At 43.1% G+C, this 15,816-nt stretch overlaps 2 protein-coding genes across 2 annotated transcripts; one reads left to right on the forward strand and one right to left on the reverse strand.

The window, feature by feature from the left end:
- Nucleotides 1-657: 657 nt before the first annotated feature.
- LOC101416082 (SNF-related serine/threonine-protein kinase) lies at nt 658-5,362 on the forward strand. The gene has a single exon (XM_058279683.2). It carries the CDS (start codon nt 937-939, stop codon nt 3,229-3,231), a length of 2,295 nt encoding a protein of 764 aa, XP_058135666.1. The 5' UTR covers nt 658-936; the 3' UTR covers nt 3,232-5,362.
- Nucleotides 5,363-7,256: 1,894 nt separating this feature from the next.
- On the reverse strand, nt 7,257-14,745 carry DUXB (double homeobox B). Its single transcript, XM_058279528.1, has 5 exons — nt 14,721-14,745; nt 13,191-13,345; nt 9,687-9,792; nt 9,160-9,314; nt 7,257-7,865 (listed from the first exon to the last, which is right to left on the reverse strand). Exons 1-5 carry the CDS (start codon nt 14,743-14,745, stop codon nt 7,257-7,259), a joined length of 1,050 nt encoding a protein of 349 aa, XP_058135511.1.
- Between the last annotated feature and the right edge of the window lie 1,071 nt (nt 14,746-15,816).

The raw sequence follows: 15,816 nt of genomic DNA on the forward strand, positions 1-15,816 counted from the left end.
TACACAGACCTATGCATATAAATATACACAAAGATATACATATAGCTGTAGATGAAAATGAAGTTTGTATATTCAAATATAGATGCATGTTTGCAATTATCAGATTTGTTTTCATAACATGAAAATCTCTATCCACTTATGTGTTGGAGGTAAGGAGAAATGACTAGTAATACTTTGAGCTGTCAACTCAAGACTACATGAGATTACCTGGAGTTGGGGAAACAGTTTTAAAATGAAGCAAATGGAGTTATTTCAATGCTGTCAGACAGTAGTTATCAGATTCTTTGCAGGTAGATCTGTGCCACTAATGAATGTAGAGCTCATACTAAGAGCAGTAACTTCCACTGAGCACAATGTGATAATCACAATGTGATAATCAATGAGATTTGATTATTCTGAAACTTGTACTTCAGTGTAAAAAGCCTAGAGGAACTCTGACAAATAATGGCCCCATATATACACTGAGAAGGATGTTCTGAGAAAGGGTTTGTACTAGTACAAACCTCGTACCTTTGGGGATAAGCCAGAGCTAGATTTGTGTGTCTGACTTCATGCCAAAATCTTCACCAGGAAAGGGAAAAAATTGTTGAACTTAAAAGAATTGTTCAAACAATGCAAACAAAGTGACACAAGTACTAATTTCTTAAATAGCCTCCCCGCGGCCGGCCGCCCGCCCGCTCGGTATTATGATTCGCGCTGGGTGCGGGGATCCGGCGGGCTGCGAGTCGTCGGCGCCGCGGCCGCTGCGGACGGACGCCCGCCTGCCGGCCGAGGAGAGAGAAGCAACTAACAAAACAGCGATAACACGGATTATTCAGTTTGCAGTTTGCAGGATGTCCATGGCGACATTGAAAATGAATTCCTTATTTTCACCAGATAGTCTTATATGAGAAGATCCATTTCATGCAGTCTAAATAACTCTTTTGTTGGACCAGCATGGCAGGATTCAAGAGAGGGTATGATGGAAAGATTGCTGGATTATATGATCTGGATAAAACCTTGGGTCGAGGTCATTTTGCAGTGGTTAAACTTGCTAGGCATGTCTTTACAGGTGAAAAGGTGGCAGTAAAAGTTATTGACAAGACAAAACTGGACACTCTAGCCACTGGTCATCTTTTCCAGGAAGTGAGATGTATGAAACTAGTGCAGCATCCTAACATCGTACGCCTTTACGAAGTTATTGACACCCAGACCAAACTATATCTTATTCTAGAACTGGGAGATGGAGGAGATATGTTTGATTACATAATGAAGCATGAGGAGGGCCTTAATGAAGACTTGGCCAAGAAGTACTTTGCTCAGATAGTTCATGCTATATCTTATTGCCATAAACTCCATGTAGTTCACAGAGACTTAAAACCAGAGAACGTGGTCTTCTTTGAAAAACAAGGTCTTGTAAAGTTGACAGACTTTGGTTTCAGCAACAAGTTTCAGCCAGGGAAGAAGCTCACCACAAGCTGTGGATCTCTTGCATATTCTGCTCCAGAAATTCTGCTTGGTGATGAGTATGATGCACCTGCAGTAGATATCTGGAGTCTGGGAGTGATCCTTTTCATGTTGGTGTGTGGGCAGCCACCCTTCCAAGAAGCCAACGACAGTGAGACGCTGACCATGATCATGGACTGCAAGTACACAGTGCCAGCCCACGTGTCTAAAGAGTGCAAAGACCTGATCACACGGATGCTGCAGAGAGACCCCAAGAAGAGAGCGTCCTTAGAGGAGATCGAGAGCCACCCCTGGCTTCAGGGCGTGGACCCTTCCCCGGCCACAAAGTACAACATCCCCCTCGTGTCATACAAGAACCTCTCGGAGGAGGAGCACAACAGCATCATCCAGCGCATGGTGCTCGGGGACATAGCCGACCGCGACGCCATCGTCGAAGCCCTGGAAACTAACAGGTACAACCACATCACCGCCACCTACTTCCTGCTCGCTGAGCGGGTCCTGCGCGAAAAGCAAGAGAAGGAGATACAGACCAGGTCTGCAAGCCCTAGCAGCATCAAGGCCCAGTTTAGGCAGTCGTGGCCGACCAAGATCGACGTGCCCCAGGACCTGGAGGACGACCTGGCCACGCCTCTGTCACACGCCCCGGTCCCGCAGTCGCCTGCTCGGGCTGCCGACAGCATCCTCAACGGCCACAGGGGCAAAGGCCTGTGCGACGCGGCCAAGAAGGACGACCTGCCCGAGCTGGCTGGCCCGGCCCTGGCCCCCGTCGCGCCCGCGAGCTCGAAGCCCCCCGCCAGCGGGCGCAAGTGTCTGTTCCGCGTGGAGGAAGATGAAGAGGAGGACGAGGAGGACAAGAGGCCCGTGTCCCTGTCCACACAGGTGGTTCTGCGCCGGAAGCCCTCCGTGACCAACCGCCTGACGTCCAGGAAGAGCGCGCCCGTCCTCAACCAGATCTTCGAGGAGGGCGAGTCCGACGACGAGTTCGACATGGACGAGAACCTGCCGCCCAAGCTGAGCCGGCTGAAGATGAACATCGCCTCGCCGGGCACCGTGCACAAGCGCTACCACCGGCGGAAAAGCCAGGGCCGCGGCTCCAGCTGCAGCAGCTCGGAGACCAGCGACGACGACTCCGAGAGCCGGCGGCGGCTCGATAAGGACAGCGGGTTCACCTACTCGTGGCATCGCCGGGACAGCAGCGAGGGGCCCCCGGGCAGCGAGGGGGACGGCGGGGGCCAGAGCAAGCCGAGCAACGGCAGCGGCGGGGCGGACAAGGCGAGCCCTGGGGAGAACAGCGCCGGCGGGGGCAGCCCCTCCAGCGGCTCCGGGGGCAACCCCAGCACCACATCAGGCACCACGCGCCGCTGCGCCGGGCCCGTCCACTCCATGCAGCTGGCCTCGCGCAGCGCCGGCGAGCTCGTCGAGAGCCTCAAACTCATGAGCCTCTGCCTCGGCTCCCAGCTGCACGGGAGCACCAGGTACATCATCGAGCCGCAGAACGGCGTGTCGTTCCCCAGCGTGAAGATCCAGGAGAAGTCCACGTGGAAGATGTGCATCAGCGCCGCGGGGCCCGCGGGCCAGGGCCCGGCCGCGGGCGGCAGGAAGCTTTTCTCTGACCACATGGCCGCCGCCGCCGCTGACTGGGAGCGCATAAAGAGCAAGAACCTGAAAAACAACGTGCTGCAGCTGCCTCTGTGCGAGAAGACCATCTCTGTGAACATCCAGCGGAGCCCCAAGGAGGGGCTGCTGTGCGCCTCCAGCCAGGCCAGCTGCTGCCACGTCATCTGACGCGCCGCCCGCCCCGCCCGCCCGCGCCGAGCCGGGAGCCCGGCTCCCCCCCGTGCCCCCATCCCCTCTTGTGGCCTCCGGTTTCCAGGTGGGCGCTAGGAGGGATTATTTATTATGTTTTCATTTGTCCGCCTGACGAGGTGACAACGCATGGTCTTTGCATGCTGCTAGACACTTCTTCTCCAGCCGAAAAGTCTATTGTGTAATTTTTACTTTTATAATTTTAATGTGGATGATCAGGATTAAATTTAAATGTATATTTGGAACCTAATATAAATGGAGCACTTAGAAATTTGATGTTTCTGCACTTAACCTAGAGAGAGGAAAAAGGCTTGTTTCCTTGTGGAAAATCTGAACCCCTGCCCGACCTCTGTGACGTGGAGACTCCGTGCGCTGAGGCACATGCTGTGGTGTCCCAGGCAGAACCAAAGCAATAACGCCGCGGGCGGCGGGCCGGGCTGCGCCCCGCTGAGGGCCGCCAACCCGTGCTCTGAGCATCCCACACCTGTTTGTCTTAAGCTGGAGTGTGAAAAACAAAGCTTGGGCTCAAAAATTTAACTAAAAATGTTTTTGTCATAGGTGAGATACAGTACTTCGATGTGTCAGGCAGCTTCCCGTAGTGGTGAATTAATTCCAAGCAGACAATCTTATCTTGTCCTGTGCAGTGAATGATGATGTCTTTCCTTACAGAGAGTCTGTCTGTCTAACAACAGAAAGCTGCTCTGTGTAAAGTCCTTCCCTTGGGGCCGTACCCCAGGGTCTCCTGTAATGGGGAGGCAGGTGTGCTGCAGAGCGGGGTGCGAGGCGGGGCGTGCGCAGGGCTGGCGAGGCAGAGCCCAGGCATGAAATGAAACAGAACTTGGGGTTTTTGGCATATTGAGAACTAGGTTTTCTCTTTTGTTATTTCCATTGTTTTACATCTTTTGGTTAGGTTAGCTATGAAAATTAGGCGGATCAAAAAAATCCACATAAAAGGGTTAAAATTCACACATGCAGAAAAAGTAAAAACACAGAAAGCCTGCTTTGTGTCTTCTTGTTGTTGCTGGAAGCTTTTTTCACTCTGCCTTCCTGCCAAAATAATCATCACGGAACTCGTGCTTTAAACTATTCCTGTACAAAGACGACTACTTTTGACTAGATGGTTGCCTTCGGCGGCATTTTATCTGGCGGGACACCGTGCATCACGGGCGACTGGCTCGGGAAGGGGCCAGGTGGTAAGCTGACGCCGCGCCCCCAGGCCGTAGGAGCAGCGGTGGCAGCCCTGGGGGCGGGCGGCGGCCTCCTGCCGCGCCCCGGAGACCCGCGCTGGCTGGTCGTGCTTTCCTCAAGTACACACGCCAACTCGCTACCTTTAGGACCAGTATCTTACTCAGACTCTGAACTTCACAGTGTACTTACTCAACTAAGAACTCTATGTAACACAATTCACTCTCTAGACCTAGGCTAGATAGGTTTTAAGCTACAGCTCTAGTCCATTGTGATGTTTATAATTGAAAAGCTATGAAAATAGATGTGTGGGTGAAGCCATAGAACATATTTGCTTGAAACTCTTGAGCAGGGATCTTACAAAGGGCCAGAGAGAAGATGTGTGGTTCACGCAGATAGTGGGCGAAACATCTATCTTCAATGCAGGCGCGAAGTTTATAAAGGGCATTGGCAATAAACTCTTTGTTGCAGCTGTTTTCCAAGTAATGTAAATACTTTTTTCTGTGATTATGTATAGCCTTGGAATGGCACCTTTTAACTAACCCCTGTGTGTTTAGTTTTCAAAGGTTTTTTTATATTCGGATGTATATATGGTGCTCACTTTAGATCGGCAGTGTTGGCCATTTATGCTGCATAGCTGCGTTACAGCCTCATTAGTTGTGTACGGCTGGTCGACCCTCTGGGCATACAAATGTTAGTCTGAGTGGCGTCTCACCCATTTGTTCACAAGTGAATGACTGTGCATGTGTTGTGTGTCCTAGTATGTCGTCATATAAAAGGGAGGGAGCGAATAACCATTAACATGAAGATAATGTTGGACCAAACTACTTACTTGCTCTAAACTGTTTCTTGTACCCCTTAACCTGTCTTCAAAAGTTGCACATAGTTACAGTAGTGTATAAATTAAATATTGTGGAAAAAGTTAGTCCTGTATTTTTCTGTATGTGTGTATATATAATTATGTACTTCTGGCAATTCTATCTGTATTTAAAGATGTGACAATCTTGACACCGATTTTAAGAGTAGCCGTGAGATTGAATTGAGTTCTATGAAGTAAGAATTGATGTGTGTTATGAGGGTACAGAATTATCAGCTGATTGGTCAGTTGCTTCCAATGCTGGTTGATTGTCCTCATTGTGTAAACATTGAGAGGTATGTGACAGACGGGGGAAAAAATCCGACTAATAAAGTGACATTGGTGTTCAGCAAAAAAAAAAAAAAAAAAAAAAAAAAAAAAAAAAAATTTCTTAAATAATTTTATTGTACCAAGATTAAGCCATAAATGCCTTCAAACACCGTAACATATTTTTAGAAATTACCACTTCAAAAGAGAGAAGACTGCTTAGAAAGATAATTGTCCCAGAACTTTTAAGTATATAATTTATTTGTAATGAAATAGGGAATTAAATGGCTATACCTATATATATATGAACAACCTAAAAATGTGGAAATATTAAAAATCAGTAGACTGTACTTGTGATTGAATGGTGTTATTCTTATAATTTTCTTGTGATTTTCTGGATATTTTAAATGGACAAAGGAAAAAATACATTCACATGAGAAGAGGGCTAAGTATTATAGATACATCATAATGTGTTTAATCATCCCTTATTGATGAATGCTGAGGTCGCTTCTAGTTCCCAATTCAACCCTCAGAGATGGGGAGTGGGAAAACTCACTTTATTAAACTCACATTATCAAGAAAACTCACATAGCCTGGTATTTTACCTGGCAAACCAATTTCAAGTTTGACCTCCCATCTGGCCAAAAGTCAATGAATGCAGGTATGTTCCCCTGAGACCTGTTCTTTTCACGTATGTCCCATTACAGGTCCTGGATTGTCCAGATTGCTGACAGTGTGATGATCGCAGGGAGGAAGTCATATTTGTCGTGAAAATGCTTTTTACCTCAAGGACTCCGCAAACGTATCCATTGTGTGTTGCTCAAGATACTGCCAGAGGGAAGCAGACTTGGCCCAGTGGATAGGGTATCTGCCTACCACATGGGAGGTCCGCGGTTCAAACCCTGGGCCTCCTTGACCCATGTGGAGCTGGCCCACGTGCAGTGCTAATGTGCACAAGGAGTGCCGTGCCATGCAGGAGTGTTCCCCGTATAGGGGAGCCCCATGCACAAAGAGTGTGCCCCATAAGGGGAGCCGCCCGGCGCGAAATAAAGTGTAGCCTGCCCAAGATGCAGCAAGATGATGCAACAAAAAGAGACACAGATTCCCGGTGCCGCTGATAAGGATAGAAGCGGTCACAGAAGAACACACAGTGAATGGACACAGAGAACAGACAACGGGGGGAGGAGGGGGGAAGGGGGAAGGGGGAGAGAAATAAATTTAAAAAATAAAAATAAAAAACAAAGATGCTGCCAGAGGCAGGATGGAGCTTCCAATGAGTACAGAAGGAAAACGCTGCCCAAAGACAGAGGAAAAACCTCCCTTGGGGTTCCCAGTGGTTCCTTCTTCTTCCTGAATTAATCTTGTTCCCAAAGGTGATGTCCTCATGGTTCATCATTCTCTAAATCAAAGGCTCTACATCAAAGGAAAGGAGGTGTGGATCAGGGTCATGAGACGGACGTTTCCTTCTCCTAAAGCTCAGCCCCTGGTGATACACAGTGTGGAACAGCACTGAAGTTCTCCCTCACTGAGGCATGGTGGGGCCTGGAGGGTCCTAGAGGACCCTCTTCTTGTGCATCAGGATGCAGAGAAGTCTATGCCTTTAACTGGAATCTGAGGATGACAGAGTTGATCTCACACCCTCTGGTTTCTACGTATCGCTAGTGTGGTTGGCGAAGTGGACAAGATGGCTCCTGAGCTAATGGGGCCACAGATCTGCTTCAGGGTCTCCTGCCTGCTGCAGCGTCCCCTCGGGAGGTTCCCACTCTGCAATGAGAGCCAGGCGCCCCTCATCCCACCATCGCAGGATGTGAGCTATGTCGGGCAACTCGGCTTCTTCATGCTCTGGATGAGGCTGAGAAGACTCCTGTAACTGCCATACTTCCTGGCCAGCGTGCTCATTGTGATCCTGGCATTGTCCTTGGTATTGGGGTGAGAAAGGCATCTGTGTAGCTGACATTTCCCTGCCCAGGGACAGTGTCGGGCAGGAGTCAGTCTGCTCTCCTCCCTGAACAGCTTGTGTGGGCTGAGCCTTCATGATACAAGGTCCCTGGCTCCCAGTGACCCCAACCGGCTGCCAAGGAACAAAGGACACATGGGAAGGAGGAAGAGCAGTGAGAAACGTTAGGTTCTTGCAGAAGGAATTCGGGGGAAGAAACCAATGAGAGTTGCCTGGGAGAGTGTACAGGTCGATTTGGTGCAGCTGAAGAGTCAAATCTGTGCTCTCCCTTGGGATATCTCCGAAGGAATTTATGGATTCCCTGTTGCTCTGCCCTGGGTGCTGATCACTTCGGTTCAGAAACCATTTCTAAGTGAGGCAAAGGAAGACAAGGACATCATAAGACATGAGATTCCAGCTGCATCTTGTAATCTGAAAAGCAAAGGGGTTATTTATACAAGGTCTAATTTTGCAGTGATCATGTATTTATATATGTATGTATATGTACACTAACATATATATATATAATTGTATAAGTTTGGTCTTTTCAAATAGATCCATATTATAGATATTATTGATTCCTGGCATGGGATGTATCCTACAGTGATTTACCAGAATTCCAGGGATTTCACTCTATATGTCACTTCTCTGTCCTTTATTATTTAGAATTCTAATTTTCTATTACATTCATTTGATGTTGTAGGACATATTTGGAGATTCACTGCACCTGCTTCAGAAGTCTCCACATTCTCCATAACCACTCATTCCCCAAAATTTTCCCTGTTGTTAATTCCTGTGATCCACATGAAAATCACCTACACCAGGATGGATTTTTGTTCTTCGATATGGAATTTAATAAGTTCATCCATGGGTTCAGTTTATATACATACAAACACATGAACTGAGTTCATGACACATCCAGCAAGCAACCGCAGATGAATTGAAAATCTGGCTGAAAAAAACATGAATTCTTAGACTCTGCCCTTTCCAACAATGATCAGCAAACAAGCTCTCCTGACCAGAGTTACTTTTACTTCTCTTCGCTGATGTGTGCCTAAGAATACATGGCTGATGCAAACGTGCAGAAATACTGTCATAGGGTTATCAACACAAATTAGGTATGTTAGGGTCCATGCTGATCATCCTAGAACATGTTTCATAAGGCATGAGCATTTAACATGTCCTAAACCTCTAGACTCATAAATTAGGTATAAGAAGGTACTCAATGGCAGAGACTCCGTCCATCACTCAAGGACATTTATCAACGTTTATGGATTTTTTTGGTTATTATAAATGGTCAAGGATTGTGCTGGTATCTAATTGAGTGAGGCCAGGAATGCTGAAAAATAGCCTGTGTTACACAGAATGGCCCCTCACAACACTGCCAAGGTGTAGAAAACCAGAAAGGATTCTCAAAATGGGTACTACCTTTCACACATTTCCATTTTTTTGCTGCTAGTGATTCTAAATGGATGACAATTTGGTTTGGAGACTCTTCCTTTTGCAGGAAAGTGAATTAAAATGCCAGGCTTTTCCACCCCATACTTTCTCCCTGCATCACTGTGGTAAAAAAAAAAAAATAGCCCAAGTTTTCCAAAAACACCTCAGGAGGAAAGACCACATACAGGTAGGACATACCTGGTGCCACAGACATAGAACTTACTTGAACTCGTGGTTCTAGAGAGCCTGTTTGTTTAACCAGTTCTTCCCTGGTAGCAATATCAGGGCTTTGGTTCTTCTCAAAGGCTTGACCTGGGGTGATTGTTTGAGATCTCATGGTGGAAGTCTGGGGTCTTCTGGCTTCCTCTGATGGGTATTCTAAAGGAGAACACAGGAGCAAAAGGGAGATTGCAGGCCTGTTTTCACATTCAAAACTACATCAACACAATTAGTGGCGATAAGATTGAATACATTTACTCCTTCCAAATCCCCAATGGGTGACAGAAGAAGGGGAAGCTACAGGCTTAGCTACAGCAGGACCATAAAGTCCAAGGACATCCTTGCTAAGAACCTATCTGCCCCAGTCAAACAGGGGGCAGTGTTTATATTTCTGAACCTAGGATGCCGAGAAGAAGCTGTAATTGGGTCTTAGGCTAAGTATCCCTTGTGGAGAATTTGTGCCAACATATAGAGGCATTTCTACTCTCAGTGGGACCACTGAAGAACTGCATCTGCACTGGTGGTTCTTACCTTGAGGGCAGGGCTGAGGCTTGCCCCGTCCCTGGTTTTGCTCTTTTCCTAAGAAACATCCAGACTCCAGTCTTCTCTGTTTCAGTCTGAAGTTTTTAAACCAACACTAATGGGAATAGAAGATGTGGAAATCAGGTAACTCAATCTATATCATTCCAAACATCAATCTAATGAAACAAAATATCTGTGAGAGAAGGGCAAGGTATTATTAGTCTCAGAATGAAAAATTTAAAAATTAGCTTGGTATTAAGTACAACACCTGATCTGCACTCAACTAAAATCTGCATTTCTTTCATAATCATCCTTGTGGCACACACAGTAAATTTCTCTACTTTAGGAGACACTCTGTGGTCTCCCAAAGGATGTCTTTGTCTTTCTCTCCTCCAGCTGCCCTTAATTATCTCAACATCTTTTCTGGGGCCACATTACCTCTTCATAGAAAATACTAATTCATTAATTCAGTACATATGGAATTGACTTTAGAAAAGAGTTCCTGGGAAGCAGATTTGACTCAATGCATAGAGTGTCCACCTACCACACGGGAGGTCCAGGGTTCAAACCCAGGGCTTCCTGACCTGTATGATGAGCTGGCCCATGCACAGTGCTGATGCAGGCAAGGAGTGCCATACCACACAGGGGTATTCCCCGCGTAAGGGAGCCCCACACACAAGGAGTGCACCCCATAAGGAGAGCCGCCCAGCAGGAAGAAAGTGCAGCTTGCACAGGATTGGTGCTGCACACACAGAGGAGTGGCACCGCACACACAGAGAGTTGACACAGCAAGATGAGGCAACAAAAAGAGACACAGATTCCTGGTGCTGCTGACAAGAATATAAGCAGACACAGAAGAATACACAGTGAATGGACACAGAGAGCAGACAACTGGCAGGGGGGGTGGGGAGTGGGGAGAGAAGGAAAGGGGAGAGAAATAAATTTTAAAAATAAATCTTAAAACAAAAAAAGAATTCCTTTAAATGGGGTAGCAGAATTGGCAATAAAAAAAGCTAGTCTAGCCCTTACCCATATTTCCTCTACTTTTTTCATCCCAGAGCCAGCAACAGATAAGGAAACTGCTAGAGCTCTGTACACCTAGCATTGAAAATATTGTTCATGACAACTAACTGAACTCTTTGCTGTTTGTTATCATTCAAGTCTGAATTCTAACATACCTCCTAATTATTTCTCACTGTGTTCTTGGGCTATAATAATGATGCATGGTAAGACTTACAATCTACATTCAACAGTGTCTGTTGAGCTTCTCACATCCCAAGCATCTTGCTAAAAAGTCATGTCTGTCTTCTCAATAAATTAATCAAAATATTTTCTGATAAAATGTCTTTAACACAGATAGAAACCTGAAACTAACAAATAAATTAGCGACTACTAGAGCAGAGTCAACCCCTTCCTACACTGTTTCCTGACTTCCCTTCCTCACCATCAGTTCAAATGGGCCCTGAGCCTCTCAGGGAGCCATTCACCAGGTTTTCCCACAGGATACACTTTTAATACTGAGATCTGAGTAAACCCTGACTGAAAAAATTCATGAGGAGATAAAATCATCTGAGACTTCCCCAACCTCCCCTCAAAGGGATGCCTTTTAACCAATGGCACATTGGAAAATATAGATTTGATACAAAGTCTGAAATCATTAAATTTCTCTTAAAAATACATCTTTTTACTTTATTCTCACAATTTGAATTGTGTGAAGCCCATAAGAGATTATAGTCTTTGAACTAATCCAGTCTGTTGAGTGTGGAGCCCTTTAACTGCACTGAATTCAGTTAAAGGATCTTAAATTTAGATGACTTGATTAGATTGCTTTAGGGCTTTTGATTGGTCTGCAACAGTTGGGTCTCTGCCTTCTTGCTGGGTCTTCTATTAACTGAGAACACACAGAAAGAAAGAAGTGACACAAAGAAAGGAGCTCTGCCATATTGACCCTGCCATGTAAAAGAGGATTCCAGGTTTGCCTGAGTATTGGTAATTTACATGAAGACTTACTCCCCAATTCCCACATTATACAGTATGCATCACTTTATACAATGTATTCCAGTACCAATGATACTAAAACATTATCATAGAGATCCAGTTTTCCGTACTCACTAAATCTCAAAATATGATTTAATTATCTCCTATCAGGAAAGCATTCCCACACCAGGGAATATACACAGTCAATATATCCACCACAAAAAAGATCTAAAGAGTTCCTGTTTTGATTTTATGTTTAAAATTCTAAAATATAACAGGATAAACAATCTTAGCAAAATGTCTGATATAAAAGAATTCTTTGAGACAGAAAACTACGAGTGCTAGAGAGATAGGAACACTTATTCACTGTTTGTGGAATGTAGAATGGTACAGCCACTGAGGAGGACTGTTTGACAGTTCCTAAGGAAGTTGAAAGTAGACTTGCCACATGACCCAGCAATACCATTACTAGGTATATACCAAGAAGAACTGAGAGCATGACACAAACAGACATCTGCACACTGATGTCCACAGGGGTGTTACTCAGTCTGCCAAGAGATGAGAACAACCCAGGTATCCATCAGCTGATTAGTGGCTAATCAAACAGTGGTGTATACACATGATGGAATATTATGCAGTTGTAAGAAATGAAGTAGTGAGGTGTATAACATGGATAAACCTGGAGAACATCATGCTGAGTGAAGCAAGCCAGGCACAAAAGGCCAAAATATGATACAATTGTGTTATTGTGAAGTGAAAATATTGTGTAATCTCATGGAGTTAATAACTTGAATATGGGTCACCAGAAAATAGAATGAGTTTACAGAATGGAAACTGAAGGTTAACTTGTGCAGAATTGGTAAAAAGGATGTGTGTTAACTTTAGGAAATGAGTAGAAAAGGTAAAAGTACAACATAATGTTTGTAACTAGCAGTTCTATTATATGAATATGACAATGGTTGAAAGGGAAAGTCTAAGGTCACGAATATTACTAAAAGGAAAGCTAAAAATTATGAATAGCATAATAAAACCTCATGTGAAACATGAATAAGGGTAATACTACATATATAAGACTGTTTCTCCTTGAAACTGAACAAACATATTAATGTTACACGATGTTAATATCAGACAAAAAAACATTATGCTAAGTGAAAGAAACCAGACATAAAGTACTATATATTATATGACTATTTAAATAAAATGTAAATAGAAATCAATTTATAAAGATGACGTAAGATTAGTAGTTAGTAGGGTAGGGGAAGGGTAGAGGATTGGGAAGGGACTGCTAAAGGATGTAGAGTTTTTCTTTTTGGAGGAAAACAAATGAAATTGTTCAAAAATTTTCTGTGCTGATGAATTCACAACATAGTGATTATACTAAAGTCACTGATTACATACTTCGGATAGAATGTATGGGATGTGAATATATGTCAATAAAACTGCTTTATAAAAAAGAGAATTCTTTGAAAGTGCTTAGCCCAGCTTTTCCCTTGACCTTGATTATGACAGATAATGAAATAGAAACCTAATGCCTACCTGAATGCTATACTCTGAAACGCCAATTTCTTTGGCAATTTGTTCTCTGGTATACAGCTCAGGGTAAGGGTTTTTATCAAACCATGCTTGGAGGGTATCCTTTTGACTCTTGCTGTAAACCAGCCTGGTTCTCCAGCAATGTCTTTTTACTGTGCCTGATAGAGAGAAAAGGAGAAAAGTAAGAAGCATTTAACTTTATGGAGAATAACCTGGCATAAACATGTTTATTCCCAGGTGAAAGCATGTAGATCCAAGGAGTAATACATATTTTTACTTAAGGGATACAACTGAATACATGCTAACCTGGATACCTACAAGTTTAAATATACGTATTAGAAAAAATGATAATCATTGAAATATCACCAAATCAAGAACTTACAAAAAATGCTTAAAATCTATACAAAGGAAATAGGAAATAATAGATACCAGGAAAGTTAATTAAAATAAATAAAACAAGGAAAACTCATGGAAAAAATAAAAAGTTAAGTCAAATAAACAAGTGTTTGTATTTTCTAATGATCATGTAACTAATATAAATAAATATGAAATATTAATCATTCCAAAAATAAAATATTAGTTATCCCACAAAGACTAGGGACCAACTGAGCAGCTCCCAAAGACATGGGACTTATGAAGACGCAGAGCTGCCCGCTCATTTCTTTTTTTTTTTTTTTCCTTATCATTCTTCATATTTAATTTTGGAATCATAAATGACAATTTTACCATAGGAAAGGGCCTGATATAGAAGTCTTTTCAAAGGGCAATTATTTAATAAAATGTGATTTTTTTCCTCAAAATACGAGTTTTTCTTACAAGAAATGAATATGAATATTCACTATACATTTTTTCTGGAAAAAGTAACATATTACAATCTGAAGTTTACGTATTTCTAGCAATATATTCCAAGCTCTGTAAAGCCATGTAGATAACTCCTTTGACAAAACAAGAAAATACATTAGCAGATTTCTCAGAAGAGTAATATTTCTAGCCACAGCAGAATATTTACAGGCCATCAGATTTAGTTAGTTAGAGTACAGTCCTGGGATTCTTTAAAAACAAAAGTAAGTTAATTCTCAAGAGTAATCTAGTTCATGATGTACTTCAAACAGTATTTCAAAACTTATAGCTATTTATTTTTAAATATATATATATATATAAAATGTTTTTAAAAGATGTTTTAGATTACAGAAAAGTTACATTGAAAATATAGGGTGGTCATTACAATTGAAAAAATATTGAAGCCTTGCTGCTAACCACGGTCTATAGTTTACATTATTGTTTACACTTTGCATTGTACAATTATATAGGTCTTGACAAAACCGCTCATTTCTTATATTCCTTTCTACTTAATCCCTTGGCATGGGGCTCCTGCTACTCTCTTCAATTTGAAATTTAAAGATTGAATTGCAGAACAGACAGCAAAATTCATCCCTCTAATCACATTTATGATTTAAACTCTTATAAGAACTGCAAAATAAACAAGGCATTTGGTATTATAAATAACAGAGCAAAGAAGCTGATGGAATTTACCTCTTGAAGTACTCCTCAAATTCATACTGGATTCCATAGAGACTCAGCGCCACCGAGCAACTCCCCAAAACACAGGGCTTTTGAAGACACAAGGTGGCCCACCCATTTCTTAAATACCTGCCTAGTTACTCCCTTCATTGAATACGTACCACCTTTAGAATGCAAAGTGAAGTAATTCAGAGTAAGGGGAAGTTGAACAAGTGGGTTTCCCATTCAGATTCAGAGTACTTAGGTACTTTGGCTACATCCTTGCACCTTTAAAAACAAGGCTTTGATTCTGTGCTCTCTGGTTTACACCTATATAAACCTTTTCTGTCGATGATGTCCAAGTGCTCTTGTTTCTTAAATATTTTGGCTTAGCCCTAGGTTATTATATTTTATGGAGAGACTTGCCTTACTTGTACTTTTCACAATTTCCTCAGTTCTTCCTGAAACATATTTCGTTCCATCATTGGGATGGTAAAGTTTAGGAGTCGACTTGACTTGGGCTGTGCTACTCAATTAGTGTTTCAAAAAACACTAATCTAGTTGTTGCCCTGAAGATAATTTGTAGGCTTGACTAAATGAAAATATAAGCAATTGATTTTACCTAAAAGAGGTTATCATTGATAATCTGGGTGGGCCTGGTTAAGCAAAAAGCCTTAAGAACAAAGTGCTTTATTTAGCAATTCATGTGTTGGGCAGTATCCCATTCAAAGCTGAAGGGAACCCTGCCCAGGAAAGGGATAGGGGGAGTTCATATTGGATGAACATGGAAACAAGTGAGGAAACATACTTATTGGCTGACTTAAGTTTCCATTTTACCTACGGGTTCTTACAAAGTGGAAACAGATATACATTGATTAGTATGGAATGCTTGTCTCTTCTGATAAACTATCTCGACTGAAGGTAAACTAGTTTTATGGCAAGGGATTCCTTATCTGCAGTTCTGTAGGGTGTGTTCCACTTTCTCAGACAGCCCTTGCAGTTCAACCGTTTTTGGCTTATGGAAAAGTCTTTCTCTGTAAGGGTTCTTCTCCTGGCAACACCCAATGCAATCGCTAATATAATTTTATTTATTTTACCTATAGTCTTACTTAGGTTTTACAACACTGCT

This window comes from Dasypus novemcinctus, chromosome 18, assembly GCF_030445035.2.
Source record: "Dasypus novemcinctus isolate mDasNov1 chromosome 18, mDasNov1.1.hap2, whole genome shotgun sequence".
In the NCBI taxonomy this organism is placed as follows: Eukaryota; Metazoa; Chordata; class Mammalia; order Cingulata; family Dasypodidae; genus Dasypus; species Dasypus novemcinctus.